General features: G+C 40.3%; 1 protein-coding gene across 1 annotated transcript; it reads left to right on the top strand.

The window, feature by feature from the left end:
* The first annotated feature begins 1,095 nt into the window (after positions 1 to 1,095).
* On the top strand, positions 1,096 to 19,012 carry dnmt3ba (DNA (cytosine-5-)-methyltransferase 3 beta, duplicate a). The gene is made up of 26 exons (XM_058642471.1): positions 1,096 to 1,235; positions 3,000 to 3,132; positions 3,437 to 3,582; positions 3,897 to 4,062; positions 4,170 to 5,893; positions 5,980 to 6,076; positions 6,180 to 6,239; positions 6,375 to 6,424; positions 6,724 to 6,873; positions 7,414 to 7,476; positions 7,610 to 7,759; positions 7,845 to 7,952; positions 9,481 to 9,610; positions 10,027 to 10,143; positions 10,243 to 10,287; positions 10,375 to 10,454; positions 10,608 to 10,720; positions 10,830 to 11,013; positions 11,822 to 11,906; positions 12,131 to 12,276; positions 14,142 to 14,232; positions 14,318 to 14,466; positions 14,558 to 14,643; positions 14,742 to 14,811; positions 15,471 to 15,589; positions 16,615 to 19,012. Exons 2-26 carry the CDS (start codon positions 3,009 to 3,011, stop codon positions 16,754 to 16,756), a joined length of 4,395 nt encoding a protein of 1,464 aa, XP_058498454.1. The 5' UTR covers positions 1,096 to 1,235; positions 3,000 to 3,008; the 3' UTR covers positions 16,757 to 19,012.
* Positions 19,013 to 23,268: the final 4,256 nt, after the last annotated feature.

Here is a 23,268-nt window from a genome sequence, read left to right as displayed (position 1 = left end):
TGTAAATACTTTCCCTGGTGTTCTGGACTGGAGAGAGTTCATGATATATGAAATATAAGCGGGATATCGCCCGAATGAATGATATCGCCGACTTTCCCATTATCACACAGTTTTACCACTTTACATCACAAGTTGGTGTTATTTAAGTTGCAACACAGTGAGACAGTCTATGTGCCGCCATTACACTGTACTAACACGAGGCAGAGCAGGGGAAGAAAACAGGCCCACATCTAAGTGACCACTAGTCTATATCCGCCATTACGAGACCTGAGTTCTATTTTTAAAGCTGGAGAAATGCTTTTCAGTGGTAAAATAATTAATGTTCGACGTCACAAAACATACCACAAGTATTGTTGTGTTAGTATTTATGACTCAGTTCACTGTCGATATAATGCAATACTTCACGGTTGCGAGTGGCAACGTTAGCTTACACGACTTTTGTGGAGAAGTTGCGGGTAGGCTACGCTTCTTAGGCAGGGAGGTGACGTGAGGGGGTGTTTTACCTGCGATGCGGCCGAACTTTGAGGTGTAAGCTTGTTGTTAGCCACTGGGTTAAAAGTACAGCACCCATATCTATTAGCCAAATACATTTAGGCTAGTGTTAAATTCATTACATGTTACTCAGCTTTACGATATAAGTTACACTTTCAAAAGCATTTTGACTGATTGTTAAAGGTTTGCGAGTGGGCGGCGTCACGACTATATTAGCCTAGGTCGAGATTCGCTAGCTGACTATAAACTGCAAACTCGGCTAGCTAAAATATGTGACGCTTTCTGGTAAAGTTAGCGACACGATTGTGTAATTACCAGATTTGCTAAGGAGCTCGCTAACTAGTGCGTTATGCGCTGGTTCTGAGTTAAAGTCATACTAATTTATTACTGGACCAGCCGACGCTATTTTGGGGGAGGGGTATTAACCTGCGCACTGATTTGTTTTCCAAAATGAAACCCAGCGCATGAAATTGTTGGCAATCATATTTGTCAAGTAGCTGAACATCTGAGAAATACGTTTGTCTTCTCTTTCCTTTTTCAAAACAGAAATTAAACGAACTCATTATTCAGAGTTAGTAGCTAGTAATAGTCCCACTAGCGGACATCCTCCTGCATTGTTTCGTCCAATGGACCATTCCCCATAAAGAGGACGTCAGAAGAGCAGGTCTGCCTCTCGGAAATCGTGCTTTCGTATGAAACCGAGATCCGGGAGGTTCATCTGAACCCACGGGGGAACGGCCGAGGTAGGGCACACTTTTAGTTTATAAAAACCGTGTATTTTAATACAAACCCAACCACTCGTGTGGTCCGTTTTTACGTTGTTCTTTACAGGCACGTTAGAGATTTTGTCCTCGTTAGTTGTAATCCAGCCTCCTGCGGCTTCACAACACAAAGACCGACCGGGGCAGGCTCTGGCTTTGCCATCGACTTCACCCAGCTGCTTTTTGCGATTCTAGTAATAACATGCATATGCGCCGAGAGTCGGCGCATATGCATTGAATGGCTGTTCGAATGCATTACTTTTGGACACATGTTTTAATGCAAGTGCAGATAATAAAGTAGGCTTCCTCCTACACGAAACTAGTAGCTGTGCACATATTACCCGGTATTGAGATTTATGGAAGGGTTGTATAGAGAGGTGAAATAGCCAGTCGGTGCGATGGTCACATAGTACCACAGCAGTCGCGATGCACTCTGGTTGTTTTTCTGTTAGTAAACCAACAGAGTCTCGTGTTAAAGCTCAAGTTACTCAGTCAGTGAAAGTTGTGCAACGGAGACGTTCGCGGCAAAAAATTGGACACCGCGAGATTTCAGAGAGGCTTCCTATACATTGTAGGAGGGGAGAGGAGAGCAGCGTGGCTGCAGTGCTCAGTAGCATTAAAGCTACAGAGCAATTCAGTGTGTCTTGAATGTACAAAACCAAAAGATCACCACACACAACCAAAAGATGCTAATGACAAGATTGTTTTCAGACGAGAGTCCTTCTGCCTTTGTGCTCCACCCACACAATGGGAGCTCGGGCAGCACAACCATTGGCCCTGTCTCACCCACCAACCCTACCCCCAGAAGTCAGCCATGGGACAGTAGCACACACATGCTCAGGCTGCACTGACAGCAAGTTTACATAATGAGCTGCTAACATTAATGAGATGTAGATGGCATGTACTATATGTGTAAGATATCTATTTATGCATATCCGGGTCACAGGTGCAGCAGTTTCAGAAGATAAGCATTAACACATATTTTCTCTACTTTTACTTTAGGACACGTAAAGGGGCCAATGGGGTAGTACATAATGGGGTGGGCCAAAATATTGATTTGGTGATGGATTTTGGTTCCTTCCTCTTGCAATACGATAATTGATATCACCAGGGCAAATATCAATATTTTGGTTAACAAATTGAGGTGTTCTAAAGTAAATAGTGGGATGATGGTGGAGAAAAGCCACATGAGTGTCATGGGGGGGCATTGGTGCCAATCCCATCTGACATCGGGTGAAAGGCGGGGTACACCCTGGACAGGTCGCCAGTCCATTACAGGACCACATAAAGAGACAAACAACCATCCACTGTCACTCTCACACCTACAGTCAATTTAGAGTGTCAAATTTGCCTAATCCCCAAATCTGCATGTTTTTGGACTGTGGGAGGAAACCGGAGAACCTGGAGAAAACCCGCACACACACGGGAGAACATGCAAGCGCTTGTTCCAACTGGGTCGCGACCCCGGGTCTTCTTGAGTTCATTATGCACTCAAATATTCAGCATAAGTTTAAAAGGGAAAGAAACGTTCCTGTCACTTTGTTCTCTGGTCTTTACTTTACCTGAGTAAAGACCAGCAAACCTGTGAAAATGTCCAATATATTGCGATTTTATGTTTGACATAGGTGGAAGAACGGAATTCAATAAAAAAACATTACGACATAAACACAGATGTACTATTATTATGTTTACGACGATTGAATTATGAATCTTTAACACTGTGAATTTGTTGTTTCTTTATTATAGAGCTGCAATATGGCAACAACAGTGGTTTTGAGTCCAGACTCTTCCCAGGATAAGAGCAGCCGTTTTCAGGTGTTGAAGTGGATCAACAACCTGCTGAAAACCGACTTCAAAGATGTGCGGGAAATGGGTTCAGGTGATTCCCTAGAATGACTCAGCACATTGTAATCATGCCGATCTGCTTCAAGCCATGAATGCAAGAAGGTTGTATCAGTTGTAAATATTTTGTAGGGAGAATTATTACGAGGAGAAACCGCAGACACCAGACTCACACTTAGTAACGCCAGATGTAAACTGTCATATTTAGGGCGATCTGGCAGTGATTGAATCACTGAAGATGGATGGTAATACCAGGTCTGAATGGGGCAACAGCATCTTCCTGCCTCCACTGTATTTGCACACTTACTAAAACTGTTTGTGATGTATTTGTGATTATACAGGTGCTTGTCACTGCCAGATCATGGATTGTGTTGCTCCTGGCTCTGTTGACATGACCAAAGTGAAGTTTGATGCACAGGGCGAAGATGAATCTAAGCACAACTTTAGTCTCCTCCAAGAGGCTTTCAACAAGAATGGTATCACACGGGTACGTACATTTGTACTATGCCAAGTAAAGTATTTTATATATATGTTGTATTGTGAAACAGCAGCACATCAAAAATATTGAGCCAGTTGCAATGACCACTTGGAGTCTCACTTAGTGTTTTGGGAACCAAATGGTAACAACGATGACTTGAGAAAGTCAAGGCTGTCACAGTTCTAGAGTAAAAGAAGTAAAACCTCATATTTGTGGCTTTGTATTTAGTGGTAGGTGTAGGTATTGATATCCCTTTTGATCAAAACAACATTTGTATCCCTGTTCAGTATATAAGTGTGCCTGTCTTCTTTATTCTGATGTAGAGCATTCCAGTTGAGAACCTCCTGAAGGGGGATTTAAAAAGCAACTTTGAGATCATAAAGTGGTTTAAAGCTTTCTACACAGCAAACGTGAAAAGAGAAGAATATGACCCCGTGAAAGCTCGGAATGGCCATGATATCAGCCCTGTTGTGCCAACGTCAGAGTCACGTAAATATAGCTTTGTGTTTTCTTTCACTTTGATAGTAAAATAAGACAGTGTTTTGATCATCACCTGTGTGTGTGCGCATTCATTCAGCTTTCTCTTACTTTGTCAGGACGTTTTAATTTGGAATCAGACATGGAAGAGAACGGCACTGAAAATACAAACAAATTCCCGTTTACTGAAAAATGGAAGAATATTTGTGAATGGGCTGAACCTAGTAATCTTGGAGAGCAGCACACCTACTGCAGAATTTGTTCCAGAAACCTTTCCACAATTCATAAAGGCATCATTGAACTTCAACGACACGAGAAGACGAACAAACACCAGAAGAGAAAGATTAACAAGAATGCCTGTGCGCAAAGCCAATGCCCTGAATTGTTGCCTAACCCCTGCAGTGATGCAGCTATCCGATTTATTCACAGTCACTTTAAAAAAGCCTCTGACAAAGGAGTCCAGGGGTCTATAAATTTTGCACGCCGCAAACTGGGGCTGCAGTACCCTAAAGATATCACATCAATTTGCCAGCACACTCCTTACTGTGTTTACATTTATAAAGGGGTAACAGATGGAAAGGATGGCACCGTCTCTGTGCTCCTTGTTGGGTTTTTTGATATTGATGCCTGCAGGCACTGCATCCGGTTTCTGGATGCTCTTCAGTTGAAGGATGATGCTGAAGATCAAAGAGCTGCAGTGGTGTCGGAGACCTTGAAGAAATTTGGTTTACCCACAGAGAACATGGTAGCTGTTTACCTCGAAGGTAATGGTGTTGCCTCAGAGCAGATCTGCTCACACCTCAGGGAGGTCAACTCAAACACATTAGCCCTGGGAGGGCTGTACAGCATCTGTGATGCTGCCTGTCATGTTGGGGTTAAGCAGCTCTCCAATCAGGTTCAAGAACTATTGACAGGCATTCACTCCCACTACTCCACCTGTTCTACAAAAGATGACAAACTCAAGGATCTTTTTGGCTCAGATATCACTGTGGACGGTCCATCATTTTGTATCAACAATAGCTGCCTCAACCTTTGCCTTTTAGTCTCAAAAATGTTGGCAATATGGACAGATCTTGTATCGTACTTTAGCTCTTGTGACGAGGACAATGATGCAGCCAAGTTAATCTGCTCCCAGCTGCAGGATCCCAAACTGAGGGCAACCTTTATGTTCCTGGAGCAGGCCTTAAAGCCACTGCACAGTTTTCAGATGCATCTGCAAACACCAGAGGGAGGTTCTCGAGCTAATTTGCTGGTCATCCTGGAAAAAGCCAGTAACCTGCTGAGTACCTACAGCTCCTACTTCCTTGATCCTCAAGCTGTTGTTTGCCTCCTCACGGAAAGTGATGTCAAAGTCCTCAAGAACAGCAAATTCCACCTGACAAGCCCCAAGCTCAGTGTGGGTGGGAAAGCAGTGGAAGATTTCCTGAATGAATCTGTGGCTGCTGAGGCACTGCCTCTGTTAAAGGAGGAGATGGTGTCTTTCTACATCGCAGTGACAGATTGCATTTTAACAAAGCTGCCTTTAAATGATGGATTGCTAAGGAGCATGGCTTTGCTCTTGAACCCTCAAAGTAGTAAGAAAGTGACAACAAAAGCCGTCAAAGAGCTTGGAAGCAAACTCGGAATCTGTATTTCCCCCAACGATGTCACCCAGCTCACTAAAGAGTTCCTGAAGTATCAGCGGGCCGAAGAAGGAGAGAATAACCACTTAGCAGATGTTTCACTGGAGAAACACTGGGCCAGTGTACTGAGGGACAAAGAGCTGAACATGTTCAGAAAGCTTCTTTTGGCACTATTGTCTCTACCATGTCCACCACTTGATAGTCAGCATGTTTTTACTCAGGTAAGAAAAAAAACGAACATCCTTTATCTGTTTTTGTGTCAAGTTTTTGTGTGTTCGTATTGAACCTGTTGTATTTCATGTCTCAGGCTTTAGAGAATGGACACACTGCACTGGTCTCCGAGAGTGAAGGCTTTAGAGAAGGAGCGCGTGATGCTGCAACTGACGCCTTAGTTCAAAATAATGGTAGGAGGAAAGATCTTAATTTAATAATTGGATAAATGAAACATTAACAGCGGTTTGTATGATGAAAAGTCTCTATATTTAATACAATACTTTTTTTCCCTAGATGAGATTGGCCGTAATAGGAGAATGCCGCAATGTGAAGTCCGCCTTACAAAGATAAATAGTAAGAAAAAACTTTTTTACTTTAATTTTGAAGTGTAATTAGATTTTTTTTTACCTGAGATAATCTGAGGGCCAGAACACTGAATTGCCCGTGTTAAACATACTGTTGTGCAACACTTTGTGCTTCCTTTCAAAGAGCTGAAGAATGACCATGATTTTTCATCTGGAAATAATGGCATCTTGGAGGTAACAGATTTTTCCCTCTAACTGCATCTACATAAAAAAAAGGTTTATGAAGTAAAAACTGACAATAACAAAATTGAATAATGCATTTTGTCAGCTTGACTCCATAATTAAAACCAGAACAACACAGACACACATTTGGCTTCATTTACATCTCTTGTGTTGCTTCTTTATCTTTTAAATCTACATGGTGAACTTAATCACTGGTATGATGGGAGTGTGGTTTGAAGGTGTGCGAGTGTTTTGAGTAACACTTGCACATGCATGATTTTTGAGTGTGTAATGAGTGTGTTGTCTCTCAGGGGACCTGTAGGGGAGGTTTTGGTTGGGAGAGCAGCTTACGCCAGAAGCCACAAGCCCGTACAGTGTTTCAGGCTGGTGCTAACTCCTGGTCCGAACCTGTAGGTCCTGATAAGGAAAGCAAAAAGGGTCTGGAGTCCCAAGATGAGGTGGTAGGTATACTGAAGTATACTACCAGAATACCCATAACAAGCCTCTTCGCCCTCTGAAACTCTACTCACAAATGCAGTGTGTAAAACACCCTCTCCTCACTCTTCTCTTCCAAGTGTGTCAGAGAACCGACATAGCCTTCAGTTAGCATCAAAACTCAAAAGATGTTTCATTTTGTCCACTGTGAGCTATTGTAAAAACACAGTGGTCCAAAATGGTGGCCTCTGTGGAGCGGACCCGGCTCCTGATATAAATATAGACTACACTTAATTATTACAGGTCACCACCTAAATTCCTCTAAACCAGTGGTTCTCTATTATTTTCTGTCATGCCCCCCACAGAGGACAGAAATGCTTTCAACTCCCCTTGAATTGAAATACTATTGAGAACCTGATCATTTTTATTTATTTATCTGTATAAACCACTGTATGAGTTGTCCTGCCCTGCCTCTCATGCCCCCCGACACCTCACCGCGCCCCCCCAGGGGGGCCCGCCCCACTATTTGAGAAGTACAGACTAATTATGTGGCTTTGTTCTTTCAGTCAGAACAGTCATCTCCATCCAATAAATCAACACCAAGAGGACGAAGGAAACATGTCTACCAGGTAAGAACAAAAATCAAACATTTATCCCCTGAAGTCTGCTCAAACATGATTGACCAAAGCAGGAAAATATCTGCTTTACAGATGAAAACATAGTTTGAATGACCGCTTTTCTCCTTGTGTTTGATGTGTGCAGGATGGGAAAGGGTTTCTGTCAGGAGAGCTGGTGTGGGGGAAAGTGAAGGGGTTTTCCTGGTGGCCTGGGATGGTGATTCCCTGGAAAACTAAGTCATCTCCCCCGGGCATGAGGAAAGTGGAGTGGTTCGGAGATGGGATGTTCTCTGAGGTTAGTGGCACAGCGTTGTTTATGGTGCTTGAGCTGCAGAATCACCCGAGCTGGATTTTAACCTCACAACTGCTTTGTGTTGCAGATTTACACAGAGGGTTTAATGCCGTTCAATGCTTTCACCAAGTGCTTCTGTAAAAATTCCTTTGCCAGCTTGCCCGTCTACAAAGAAGCCATCTACCAAATTATTGAGGTAAGCGAAGAAAATGTTTTGTGCCAGGATTCATTTTCATTATCAGCTGCCATTTTTTTCTGTGCAATTTCTCCTCACTCATATCATCTTAAAAACTTGAATGGGGAGCAGTTTGACATAATGGCTAACATACTGTATGATGTACTGGGATATGTGTTTGCATTACAACATGGCCAACACCAGTATTGATTTTTCATTTTCCAAATAAGCAGAGAGAAGATGAATATCAAACTTTATTCCTTTACTCGCTCGCTTGTATGTCTACCACTTCTTTTCTTCTACCGAGGTTAGAATGTTAACTGTCTGCCACAGTCAGACGGTCTCATCACTTTCTAAAAGTAACCTCACTGTTTATAACAACATTGGCAAAAGAACAGCTATTACAAAGATCCTCGATCAAACTGTCTTGTTGACGGCAGGGAAACATACATACATACATACATACAGTACATATTCTTTATAAGATTATTTATAATTTTCCAAAATGTCAATATTTATAATTATACTCAATATCTTTCTCCTGTTTCATTGTTCTATCTCCTTCCATCCATTGAAATATAACTTATTATTTGTTCTCATGTCCCTATTTTAATGTCTTATGTTGTGGAACAGTAACTGCAGCTTTGTTAAACTCTTGTCAACAGTATTTTTGCCTGCAACTAGGAAGAAATCAGACAGTTTGCCGTTTCATGTATCGGGGTGTCATATGGCGTATTTCCACCGGCTCTACTTGCCTCGCCACGGCACGGTTTAAGTAGCGGTTCCACTTGCATAGCACCTGGTACCAGGTAGTATTTTTAGTACCTGCTCCGGCGAGGTTCCAAAAGCGTGCTGAGAAAGTACTATGTGATGCTTGGTCAGACTGCTGGCCACTGACTGTGACAGAACTTGACAGAAATCAAGCCAAACAGCGCCGAACTGTAGATCAGTTAAAACTACTTAACAGACCTAAAAACGTGGGTTAATCTCCAACAATTAACAGGGAAATATCTATATTTAACAGAGGAGTCTGGTGTATTTAGGGACAGCACCGCGGATCGCGAGCGGCATCACAGACCCTGCCGCTGTAGTCTGTGCTCAGGAAACGTCCGACACAGAACAGCACTGAACTGTAGATCAATTAAAACTACTTAACAATCCTATAAACGTGGGTTAATCCCTGACAATTACCGGGGAAATATCTAAAATCTCAATATTTAACATAGTAGTCTGGTCCGCGATCACACTGCCGCTGTGTTTCAGATGGAGTCTGTGCTCTGGTCATGGAGGAAGTACTAGCAAATAGTTTTAATTAACTGATTCTAGTGATTCAGTTACACTGAAAACAGCTGCTTTACAAGTCACTTGTTTGTGTGTGTTTGTATCGCGTGTAAAACAAAGTTACCGCAGTTTCACACAGCCATGCAGTGATGACGCCATGGTGAGGCGAGTAGAGCCGGTGGCAATACGCCAATACAGACGGCTCAGAACCACTTGAGGGAAATGCTTAACAAGTGCTCAAGAGCTTGTTCACACCTGTAATCTGCAGTTGGCAGGTGAGCGATGTGGGAAGTCTTTTGCCAAGTCAGAAGGAAATAAAGAAAAAGAGCTGAAAATGATGCTGGACTGGGCTTCTGAAGGATTTCTGCCCACAGGACCGGACGGATTCCTGCCACCTGGTATGTGCACAATAATATGTCATAAACATAAAATTACATTAATGTTTATTCCTAAATTATTTAATAACTGTCTTGACTCCATCAGGGAAAATAGATTTATAAATAGGTGCAGTACCAACAGTATTTTTAATGTGATTTCCAGCCTAAAAATAATAAAAGTAATAGTGTAGTAAAAGGAGATAACGTTACAGAAATACCATTATTTTCAAAGTTATACCCATGGTGTCTCACACACATTTTCAGTTGTTATTATGAAGCTATTACTTATTACTATAACAGTAGATGGTAATATCCCTATTACAAAAGTCAAACAATACCGTTACCATACTATCACTGTATTATAATGTCAAGTTCTACCAAAGACACATCTTATAAATACGAAATTTGTCTTTATTCTATCTTCGTCCTGTCTTAAGACTCTGCTGGACATGCCACTTCCTCTGAGTCTGCCCTCTCTGACTACCAGCCTCCAGCAAAAAGGAAATATGTTTTAAAAAATAAGGCAAATGCAGCCGCTATTATCTACAGCAGAGGTATGTATTATTTCTGTCTACAGTCATGAGAACAAACCCGGGAGATTCTCAGGAGGTTTTATAAATGCACTTTGTTCCTTTTTGTGATTTTATTTTCAGAGTCAATGGTAGACGCAGTCAAAGAAAAGGGCAAAAAAATATCAGGTATGTTTTCGGAGAGTGTGGAAGTTGATGTTTTAAAATAATATGCTATAAACACAGAAAGTCTAAGGCAGTGGTTTGGTATTTCAGATGTGTGCTTGTCTTGTGGATCATTTGAGATTGAAGCGCAGCACCCACTGTTTGAAGGTGGTCTTTGTCAAAAATGCAAGGTAAACTAACAATCATCTATATCTCCTGTCAACATCAGTGTGGTCTGCTTAACTTCATCCCACAGCCCAGTTTGTAAATGTATAACCTCCATTTGAAACGCAGCTGCCAATAACATGCCAAATGCTGCACAACGACATTGTCACCGTTTGTAGGAGAACTTCATAGAAACACTGTACCGCTACGATGAAGATGGCTACCAGTCATATTGCACCGTGTGCTGTGCCGGATCAGAGGTCATTCTGTGTGGCAACGCCAGCTGCTGCAGGTAAACAGTGCTGGCGTCTTAGTTCTCAAATATCAATTAACAATAAACGTTCACACTCTTATGGAAATCTCTTTTTTCTTATTTTCTGCATTTCTCATTAACTCTCTAGGTGTTTCTGTAAGGACTGTGTTGACATCCTGGTGGGTCCAGGAACCTTTGACAAGCTGAAAGATGTCGATCCCTGGAGCTGCTACATGTGCCAGCCATCACAGTGTGGAGGAAACCTCAAACTCAGACCAGACTGGAGCGTTAAAGTCCAAGACCTCTTTGTCAACAACAGCGCCATGGAGTTTGTATGTACCGCGCTCGCCTCTCAGCACACAGTTCATACGTAGGACAGTTCAGGATTAATTATTTAATCCAGACATTCGCAAACTTAAATCTGCAGTCGGCAAGATCACAGGGGAAATTGATTATTGCAGGTTATTAAAATACTTAGGTTTGGGGCCTATCATCAAATGAACATGGACAGATGCATTTGGTCATTGTATTTGGTCAGAGTCTCCTGTCACTCCTCTCACTGCTCTGTGCTGCTCCTGTGACAATACACATTTAGATGTGAGGGTGTTGTTCTCTCTCATGTCACTTGATGTTTGCTGGAAGGTTATCTTAGAATCATTGATGAATAATGCCACAGTCCATTTTGGAAACCCTCTACTAAATATTTCATGGTCGTTTGAAGCTTGAGTACAAAATAAAAAATAAAATTAAAAAACGTTTAATAACGTCCCATCTGCATTACTTGCCTTGCCCACCAGGGGTCTAAATCCTACAATTTTGACTGATAAATAAGTAATATAGACAATAAAGCAGTAATGAGATGAACATATCAGCATCCTGAAAAATAAGTGCAATTATCTCACAACAGCATCCAAATCATAGAAATCCATATTTATATTGAAGGTTATGAACCATTTAATTTAATTCAGTTGCCTTTTAACGACGTCATCCATTTGGCAGACCTGCTGCTATGTTTACGTAGGGTTTGCTTACACAATAAACCTTTAAACAGTCTAAATGCTTGTCTGTGCTCAATAAAATGTGTTTAAATAACTAATTGGCACAAAGTTGCTGAAAGCTGTGTATTTTCTTTGGTCACAGGAGCCTCACAGAGTGTATCCCTCCATCCCTGCTGATCAGCGCAGACCAATCAAGGTGCTCTCACTTTTTGATGGCATTGCAACAGGTTGGTTCATCATGTTTTTCATTTGAGTCATGAAAACACAGGCCAAACTCATCTACTCTGCTCATGATGTTTTGTGTACAGTATAGAGCAGATGTGGGAGCTCCAGTCAGAGAGCCCGTTAAATCAAATATGCATGTTTAATGTGTAAACAGTCACAGAGTTTTCCTGGCTTAAAATGTGTCAGTGCTTTTCACCTGGCTTTAACTGCTGTGGCATCACGACAGGATACCTGGTGCTCAAAGACCTGGGCATGACGATGGAGCGCTACATCGCTTCTGAGATTTGTGACGACTCGATTGCCGTGGGCATGATCAAGCACGAGGGGAAGGTCGAATATGTCAATGATGTTCGTACCATCACCAGGAAACACGTGAGTACTCGCTTTCTGTGCTCGCCACATAAACTGCACAAACCCAAATCACCTTTGACTGCGTAGTCATTTGTTTTGTGCTTTTAAAACTTGCTTGTTAAACTTTTGAGTTTAAACAGAAGTTTGTTACATTCAAACCAGATGACTTAACACAATGCTGAATTCAGCTCCACAGGACTCTCACTTGGCGCTTTTCTATTATTCAGGTATAGCACTATTAGGCTCTACTCTACTTGGTTTGGAATCAGTCATGTGGTTTTCCATTACTATATAGCACCTCCTCAACATGGACAGGGTCGTCATAGCACAGCTGCATGAAACTGTGGTGACGTTGTTTTACAGGCGACACAAATACACAAACTAGTGACTTGTAAAGCAGTTGTTTTCAGTGTACTGAATTAGGGATGGGACTTTTTTTCGACAATCGACACATGCTCACCTCGACAAAAAAATAGAGAGTTGAAATGTTGGGGGGCGGGGCTTGTGGGATTTTCATGTGTATTTATGAATTGTATTTTGTCTTTCAAGTTACTACATTGCCTATTCAAATAAACACCATGAAGTGCGCTACACAAATGAAGATGGCATCTCACCCAGTCAAGATCCTGAACTCTGGTGCACAACGAGCACAGGTTCAGAAACCCGAGCTGTCTGGCGAAAGCCTACATCCCTGCCACATCCGTGCCAGTGGAGAGAGTTTTCTCTGCCGGGGGATTAATAGTGAATAGACTCTGCACTCGCCTTCTTCCCAAACACGTGGACATGCTTGTGTTCTTGAACAAAAACTAGGCCGAAATGATAAGGTAAATTCACCTATTAGAGATGCGTGGTTGGCGGTTACACCCACAAGGGTCCGTGGGTGGATTGCCTGAATAAAATAATATTTGGATGAAAAATTAGTTGACCTAGAGGTCAGCTGCTGTGATCCATATGTTAAACAGACTGCTACTACAATGAATGATGCTCATGTGCGGGTATTACTTAAGTCCAGTATTAAAAACATTGCTTCGGGTGGATGGCGGGTGGATTATTATTTAGCAGTGGGTGCGGATGACATTACAGCTCATCTGCGCATCTCTACTTTTTAAGAAGGATGTTGAATAAACATTTTAAATTTGCAAAAGTCTAATCTTTATTACCACTGCTTTGATGGTCAATATTGGACATTACAGCCGTGTTTTTGAGGCTAAAATGAAGTAGTACAGCGAAGAATCTTTTCCCCCCTCCATGTTGCTGCTGTTGCTGCTGCTGTAAAAAAAAGCTGACATTTAGACAAAAATTTGATACGTGGGCCTTGACATTCGACTCTCAAAATGCTGTGTCGTACCCATCCCTATACTGAATCATTAGAATCGGGTTAATTAAAAAGATAAGTCCAGTACTTCCTGCATGACTGGAGCACAGAGTGTGTCTGACACAGTCAATGAACTGAAATACAACTGAATGGGTTGTGATTCGGCTCACGATCGGCAGCTTTCCGCAGTGCTGTCGCTAAATACATCAGACTCCTGTTGAATATTGAGATTTTAGACATGTTACATTAATATCAACTCAGCTTACTTGGAATCGCCAAGAGCAGGTTCTTAAAGCGCTTCTTGCCCTCGTCTGCCGCTGAATACACACAAACACTTCCTCAGTCAGGTCTGATAGTTTTGCTTGAAAGAGCCTGTTTTGAGATGATGGACACAAATAAAGTTACATCGTTTCTGTTCATGACGACCAAACCAAGATGGGCTAATAACAACAGAAACCACCTAAAGTTATGCACTGTAACTTCTGTTTACACCAAATGAAATGTGTATAATGTGAAATGAGAATGTGTGTGACTGTGTAAGACCTGACCTGAAGCTCTGTATGTGTTGCAGCTGGCTGAATGGGGTCCATTTGATCTTCTGATTGGAGGCAGTCCATGTAACGACCTGTCAATGGTCAACCCTCTACGGAAAGGATTGTTTGGTATGTATCTCACAAACTCACAGGTTATAAGCATAACATCAACATCGTCTACCTCTTTTCTTTAACACCTCTGCTTGTCCTGTAGAGGGCACCGGAAGGCTCTTTTTTGAGTTCTACCGCATTCTGACCTTGTTGAAGCCGAAGGAGGACGACGACCGTCCGTTCTTCTGGTTGTTTGAGAACGTGGTTTTCATGAGTGCCAACGACAAATCAGACATCTGCAGATTCCTTGAGGTGATTACATTTGATAATTGGTTAAATTATCCCATTAGCTACGTGGCAGGAATCAGGCTGTGACTTATCTGAGCCTTTGTTTTTTTTACAGTGTAACCCCATTCTCATCGATGCAGTGAAAGTCAGTCCTGCTCACAGAGCACGTTACTTTTGGGGAAACCTCCCTGGCATGAACAGGTGCAGTCATATTCCTTTCTTCATTCAGGTTCTCACACAGAAAAACAAAACTAGAACATATTTTAGTTTTTTAAATGTCTCTTTGCATTTCTCTGTAGGCCGCTCGCCACATCGCTTGATGACAAAGTAGCTCTCCAGGATTGTTTGGAAGTCGGACGCACTGCAAAGGTAAGTGTTCAGTCTGATGTTATAACCTGTAATAATGTCAGTATTCAGACCTTAAGGAAACACTGTGACTATGACTGCAAGTCAGTGTGCACAGGAATTTAAGCAAGCACTCAATTTGTTTCTTTATGTTTTTTGTCTTAAATATATTATAAGTAATAATATTTTTTTATATTACTATTATTGTGACAATGCACTGGGAAGTACTGAAGATGAATAAAAATAACTTTAGTCCCTGGTTACTATGGTTGGTACCAAGTGGCAACCACTCATGCGTCACCCATAAGAACCTGAACTCCTGTTTTGAAGACTCCAGATTTGCAATGAGGTTCCTATTGGACCTGATCAGCTGTCAATCACAATGGTGTCCACTCATATGTGTCATACCTTATGGTCTATTTTTCCTCTAAATGAGAACATTATTTACAAAACTGACATCATGTTCTATTGAAGAAGAGCTGGAACTAGCGCCACCCACCTGTTTGGCTTCAAGAGGAACTATGTCAATTTTTATTATATGGTCTATGGTTGGTACACCTTGTGTGTGTTTAGAGTTGCATTCATCTAGATTACCACTTTATCAATCCTGAGAAAAGACTGCATAACTATCTTCTATCGTATATGATTCTTAAAATTGTAAAAAAAAAATCCTCTTCCTACAGTTTGATAAAGTCCGCACCATCACGACAAAGTCAAACTCCATAAGGCAGGGGAAAAGTGGGCCGCTACCCGTCGCCATGAATGGCAAGGAGGACTATTTGTGGTGCACAGAAATGGAGCAGTAAGTATTTCTCAAATTACCATGTTTTTCATGCAGAAAAGAAACCTGTATTTTCCACTTTCTACAAAGTCTCTACCGTCACTTTGGTCTTTTTCTGAACAACACATCCAACACTGTCTGTGTCTCAGCAACACTCTGCTGCAGCTCCCTGAGACTGTGTCTCACGCTGTTGTGACTCTGTCGCAGTAATTCATCTGCATTTAAACCTCTGCCAAATAGGACTGAGTATCACCACTGATCGCCTGATTCAATTTTATTCTGAATCATAAGGTCCTGATTCAATTAGATTTCTTTGAAGACAAATTTTCAGTTTCCGTACTAATTTGCTTGGTTATGAAAAATACTTTTACAGAATAAATGCTGCAAATGGGAGCTGTTAGCTCCTGTACAACCACAATTTGTACAGATGATACAAAAGATGACTATGGATCTGTTTTTTTTAAACCCAGTCTCACTGACAAAGGGGTCAATGGGTCTAACGGAGTACAGTGGGTTTTCTCCAGAACCTTTTTTGACATGATGCCAAACACTGAAACCGCTTTCACACTAAAACCGGGAGAAAGCCACTTAAAAAAAAAAAAAAAAAAAAAAAAGGGCAATTGACACTATTTCCACAAACATTCTGGAAACAAATCGAGTTTAGGGAAAAAGAAAACAGCACCACCATAGCTCTCTTCAGTGAGACTGTTTGGTGGTTACTGTTTTGCATTTTCTACTTTGGTCTTTGTTTAGATGATCTGATTGATGAAATAAATGATATTGAGCACTGTTCCCAAGTTTTAAATAGTAAGGATCGCCACAAACATTAGCGCCAACAGCTGGAAGAAGAAATTAGAGTGTTCACCCAGGTTGTATGTTCCCACCAATGCTGATTGGAGCTGAAGCTGGTAAAAAAAAAAGTAGTTTGACTTGGGAGTGAATGCTGATTAAACACATTCTCTCACAGAAACAGTAATAATGGAGTCCTGCTGCTGTGGCAGATGTTTTGTAACTGAAGCACTTTTGTTTGCTGTTGAATCTTCTAGGATCTTTGGCTTCCCCAAACATTACACAGATGTGAACAACATGGGCCGTGTGCAAAGGCAGAAAGTCTTGGGCCGCTCCTGGAGTGTCCCCGTCATCCGTCACCTTTTCGCCCCGCTGAAGGATTATTATAAATGTGAATAACTACCCTGACGAGGATGTCGACGTCAGAGAAGCAGCGGTAAAACCTACTGCCTTATCCTGTGTTGTATTAAGTGGCTCCAACTTTTCAAATGGTCTGGTCTTTTCCCGAAGGACTTTTCCTTTATTGACTTTAGAAATGTTTTGCTAATACGTTCTTTTAATCCAGTGACTTGTTACTCATCCCCCTTACCAGCAGGCACCGACACTTTTGGTCAATAGTGCTGTGATCGAACCAGTGCTGTCAACTCCAGTTTTGTATAGTTAACAGAGGCAGCAGCGTTAACCTGCTGTGGAGCAGCTTAAAAACCTGCCAACAACTTCACTTTTCCCGACACTGACGTCACAAGTGACAAAGCTGCAGTGGAGACATTTATAGAAAGGGGTAGAATCACTTTGGATACCATAAAACCAACATTTTTCCACATGCCCATGGTCTTTTAACAGGCAGCCATGCTGTCAGCCTCATAAATGGCAATTATAGATTCACATTTGCCAAGTAAATTCAGATGGACGTTGAAGCAGCTACAATCAGTATTTCTTACATTCACAGAGGCTCAGAAATAGTAACTAAACTGTAAAAGTGGGTGCTTTTATTGTTAAACTTGCAGCAGTTTTTACCTGAATCTGACACCTCCCTCAGCTCGATGGAGACTAGGTCGTCTTTTAGCTCTTTGTTTTGTTTTTTTGTTTTCAGCGTGTAACTTGTTAGTTTGTTATAATCTCACTCACTGCATGGTTTCCAGCAGCACACTCCGCAGACTCTGCTTCCATTGCTGCTAAACCTGTTGTTAGGGGTGAGCGTGATTTTTACAAGTATTTGTGCTTTTCATATGGTTACGAACGCTACAACCAGCAAAGCCAGGTAACCCTGCTGTCGCCTCATGCCATAAGGCCCCAGGTCTCTACCTCAACACTGATTTATCATTTAAACAGCTGCAAGTTACATTTTTTTTTTAAACTTAATTTATATGAAAAAATGTTAACCTTGTTTTCTTTCTATGTGAATTTTATACTGTTTTATCATATATCTTACATGGGATTTTATAATCATGTTAATCATTAGTTAATGTCATTGTTTTTAATTGTTAACAGCAGTGACTGGCCAGTGTGTGTGTTTTTTTTTTAAACAAACACTCAAACACATAAATCATGTTGTGGTGCTACAGTGACTTTGCTCAAAAATGACCTCGCTGGGTTTGATTTTTAGCTATTTTTCTGACTGTTATTTATACCAAAAATATGTTCAACTGTGACTTTTCAGTATTTCTTCTGGAGCATCTTGTGTTTCCGAAAGGACAATAATAACGATTTTACACATTTTATCCCAAAATGTGTTCTTCAAAAAAAAAACCTCTTTCATTAATGTGGTTGCATTTTTAAACAAATAAACCTCAGGTGAATTCTGAAAGAAACAGTCAAAACATCAATGTAACACATAAGAGGGAATCTGTATGTTTTCTTTTTTAAGCAATGTAAATGCTAGGGCTGCACGTAATTATTATTTAGAAAATTGTGAATTAACCAAATTATGTTTTATCCAATAATCCCAGTCTATAAAATGCTAGAAATCTAGCAAGGTTTAATTAAAACTGAAAACAGACCAAAATGATTCAATGATGTACATGAACAACACATGTACAGGCACTAAAACAGCTCATCTTTACGAATAGGAAACATTTATTGCCTTGATTTCTGACAGTTATTAGTGAAGTGATGTTTCTGATATCACTGAACTAATTATATGCAGCCCTGTGATAAGACCAGTGAAAGAGTGCTAACAGTATGTAACTGTTTATTGTGTGTTTGTATGTCGGTTCACAGGCAAATCTCAGTGAGACATGACCTGGCATTATTTTTGCATGAATGTAATACTTTTGTTTTATGTTTGGAGTGACTTTGTTTATCCAACACTTTAAAAAAAAAAAAAAAATCTCATACATCGTAAGTACTGTTTAGGATTATTTTATACACTGCCAGTGTTTCCATTGTTTTCAAACGAGTGATTTCTCTTTTGAAATTTTTACTGAAAGTGAAGATAGTGGTGCTGCCTTAGGAATGACTCACTGTTAGTTTTACTGTTGTTAACTTTTTATTATTGTTTACTGTGAGTGAGTAAAGTAGTCCTTGCATGATGGACAGGTTTACAATGATTGTCTCCTTTACCTCATTGGTTGTTTGGACTCCTGTTTCCTGATGGTGCTAACTTTGCATGTACATATTTGGATTTTCCCCTTTAAACTCATCCCTTAAAGTGAACTTTTCTCGTTGGTATTTTTTTATGTAGTCGTAGTGTCGTTCATTTAAATGTGTATTTCTTTTTTTTATGAAATGAGAACTTGACATTGAGGAATACTATTCATGTGATACATAATCTATGTCCTTGGTGAAAAAAAAAACAAGTAGCGTGATGAAGAAACCTGTGTGATTTCTACTTAATTTGAAGTGGGGCTGGTTGAGTTACTGTAATTTCAGTTTGGCTTGTATTTGATTAATGAAGCATATTTGAGTCATTTTTTTCCCCTACAGTAAGTAATCACATGTAGTTAATTAGAACTCTACAGAGCAAATGGAGCTCAGTGGTGCTACAACTTCAGCTGTTGCAATAAAAACTCAACAGCATGTGTGTGTTTTTCCTTTTAACTGATTGACACTGTACATGTTTCCTCAAATGCCCTCTGTATGCAGTGACTGTTAGTTGTTTCTGGTTTGAACATCACAAAACTCAGGGTTGATAAAAATTAGGAAACTAATAATAATGAAATGGTTCATTAAACTTTCAGAAATACAGAATAGAAGTAACAGTCATTGTTCTGTAAAACAGGGGAAGCTCATTTCAGGCGCAGTTACTTATATCTGTACATAAATTCTGCTTCCACCCAAACAACCAATAGGAAATTCCAATTGAAATAGGATCATTATGTAAATCTGAACCAAGGTAATTCTGTAATAGTGTTTTTTATTTACAGTGTATAATATGTACAAATGAAAATGGGCTATATCGCCAAACAAATAATACACAATGGGCAGCTATTTGTTTCTAGACTTCACTTGCAAACTCGACATGAGACAGAAAAGGCTTTAGTGATGTGTATATTTCTACAATGCTGTCAATCAAGTGGTTCCGCCTTTCAGACAGTTCCTCCAATCATCACGCATCAGCCCAGTGTCCGCGCCCTCCCACTGCTTCATTGACTCGCAGATACTGAACTTCCCTGGAAGTGACATTTATCCATACATACATAACATAACCAGTGTCTTGATCACCACAGTGAAAAAAGTTGTTCCGGGCCGTCCCATAGAGATCAATTGAAGCTTAGCTTCTACCGTTTTCAACGTGCTGTGCTGCTGCGGGAATCTACGAGATGAAAATCACGTCAGGCGAACTGTGATAAACAGCTCTGAACAAAATAATCATAGTTCATTGAGTTCTAGCAAACCTTTATATTATTTGACCATTTACTTTATGACATTTTAGAGGAAGCAGAGCTTCTCTTGCTGTCAAAATGAAATCACCTCTGAAGGGTGAATAATCCAGACCATCATTGAAGCAGGGTATATGGAGGAAGACTCAACTTTCTGGTCCTGATATATAAAATTGAAGGCTGTACAGTTGAAATTAAAAATAAATAAATACAATTAAATAATTGACTAAAACTGATGCTTCTCCACACGTGTTTGGAAATTTAAAGAGACTCTGTCCAAGCAGCTTAAAGTTATCATTGATGTTACTGTATGTTGCCTCCTGAAATGTTTACAAAGAAGGAAAGTTCACTTGGAAGATGATGCTTTTTCCCAGGGTTTCAGTATTCGCTCCATCTGTGAAGGAGTGGCGCTCTGGTTGCTCGGTTTTATGTCCAGTTTTATTGCTCCCGGCACTTCCTTCCCCTCCTGAATCAGCCGCATCACCTCGGCAAAAGAAAGCTGTGTTACCTCTGTCTCTGCAGATGTTTCGGTGGCCTGGTTTTTACTGGTTTCACAGTCTCTCTCTGAGGGAGTTTCCTGGTCCTGCTGCTGCACCCGGGAGTCCATCTGTGTCAAAGGAGGAGAAGCGGAGCTCCACTGTTTGTAGCCAGATTGGTCTATGGGCTCAACAAACCTGGTGACCACAGGAGCGGAGAACGTCAATGTCTTATTTATCTCTGATGTAGAGCACTTTGTTTCAGCTGTTGTTGTTTTTTAAAGTGCTTTATAAATAAAGTTGGAGTATAAGTAATAAAGTATAAGTAGCATTAATACTTCTTTACTGTACTTAAATACAAAATTCACATATCTGTACTTTCCCTTGTTATTTGTATTTCTAGCAACTTTTACTTTTACACCACTACATTCCCTCGAACTATCTTTGTTACTACCAACAAAATCAGAAGAAGAGTTGGTAATGGTCTGTATTTATATAGAGCTTGTCTAGTCTTGATATGCTGCTTTACACTATAGTTTTGTCATTCACACATCTTTCATACCCGCATGGGGTTAAGTGTCTTGCTCAAGGACATATAGACTACCAGTGTCAGGAATTGAACCCACAATTTTCCAGTTTAAAAGACAACTCGCCCTACCACTGAGCCACCATGACACTTAGGTACAGTAAATGTCATATACTTTAAGACTTTTACCTATTAGCAATACCACAGAAAGTGACTTCAACTTCTACCAAAGTCATTTTCTGGTAAGATACTTTAAGGTACTTTATACAAGACTGTGTATACGTGCCCCAAATGTAATAAAGAGAAAATAAAAGTAAGAAAGAGCACAAACTGTGGATTAACGTACAACACTTTCACAAACATGACAGCAGCAGTTCAGTTCTCACACACACCTGTTATAAAAGAACAGTTTCATGTCCTTCAGTCTGTTTCTGTCACTGTTGTTGTTGTTGTGTAAAATCTTCAATCCGTCCTGAAACCTTTGGTCAGAATCGAAGTCATAAGAGTCAAACCTCAGGTAAACACACTCCTCCATCTCCTCTGCTAACTAAGCTAACGCGGTTCTTTATTTAGCATCAACAAGCAGGAAAAAAGAAGGTACCGAGTAGACAAAGAGAGCAGAGATGCCGCTGCAGCGCCTCTAGTGTTCAGAGTTAGTAATGCAACTTGTCACACATGTACCTCTGAATAAAATAAGTGACTGGATTATTTTAAACATTAATACAGAAGTGTATTAGGGCCACAAGAAAGAAATAAATAAAACCCAAAATTCCGGCTTTAATCTCAGAATTCATGCCGTTCTTTCTTTTTTTTTCACGTGGCCCTAATATTCTTCCGTACATTTGTAATATTCTCAAATATTATTTATACATTATTCATTTGTTCCTGTCTTGATTTGTATAGTTAGTATCTGTTTTTATGGGGTTTTTTTTTTACATTGTATGTGACATAATACAGAAGTATTACCATGTGTGGATAATATTAAAGAAGCTGCTTTGTTTGTAAGACTGATTAAAATTAGCATTAATTACTCTTTGACAAACACTTTAATGTTGTTGCCACATGTCTAAGGTTTGTTGTTGTTTTCTGCACTGCTGTGTTTTGTCAGAATTTGCCGCCTCGTGTGAAACTGGGTCAGAGTGAAGTGAAGACAGAGCAGCAGTTGCCCACATTGTTGCATGTATGTGTGTCACATGTGACACACATACACTCACATGCTGTGAGAGGAAACATGACTCCGTGCGATTGTGGGACTCTTCCACTCGCCGTGACCTCGTCCACAGCCACAGACCTGACTGAAAATCTGTTCCTTCATCTCACACAGAGAAATTTCATTTCATTTATTTAGATTTTTTTATGACGCAGCTACAAAACAAAGCTTTAATTTGGTAATCGTCTGTTTGTCTCTACAACAAGAGTTAAACAAGTTAAGAGTGAGGACGAGACTGAAGGAGGGAGCGCATGCTCCTCCTCACCAGTGAGGACATCTCATCTTATTAACTACTTTGCACTTACATTTTCTTTTTTAAGCATGTGACATAACATGCTCCACCCTGAAGCAGCTTATCACTGAGCAGTAAAGAAGTTATCATTGTAAACAAGTTTCTACAGTGCGAATAAAATCTACAGAATCCAGAGTGAAGAGTGACTGTAAACCAGGAGAGTAGCTGGTGCTGGACTATTATTGATACCAATGTAATATAATTTAAAGTGAATTAATTATAGTTGCTTATTTATACCAAACCAGTGTCACTGTTTCTTAACGTGAGCTATGGAGTTCATTTCTGGTTGTTGATGCTTAAAAAAAAACAATTCTCCCCACACTAGAGGAGAAAAGACGGTTAGTTTGGTTGTAAACAAAAATGTTTTCATGTAGGTGGATACAAAATAACAGCACTAGAGCCTTTATCTTAGACGTTTATTCAATAGAACATGAGTTTATTCTACAAAATACAATAAAGACAATATAAAACGAATGAAGTGCAAAAATGTTAACGTTGTATAAATGAATATCCAACATTTGCAGGATTGTGCTTTGTTTAATGAACACGATTAAAAGTGGACACACACTTCTACACAGTCTAACCA

This window comes from Solea solea, chromosome 11 (assembly GCF_958295425.1).
Source record: "Solea solea chromosome 11, fSolSol10.1, whole genome shotgun sequence".
NCBI classification, from domain to species: Eukaryota; Metazoa; Chordata; class Actinopteri; order Pleuronectiformes; family Soleidae; genus Solea; species Solea solea.
The sequence above is the reverse complement of the archived record's forward strand: the minus strand, read 5'-3'. Positions and strand labels throughout refer to the sequence as shown.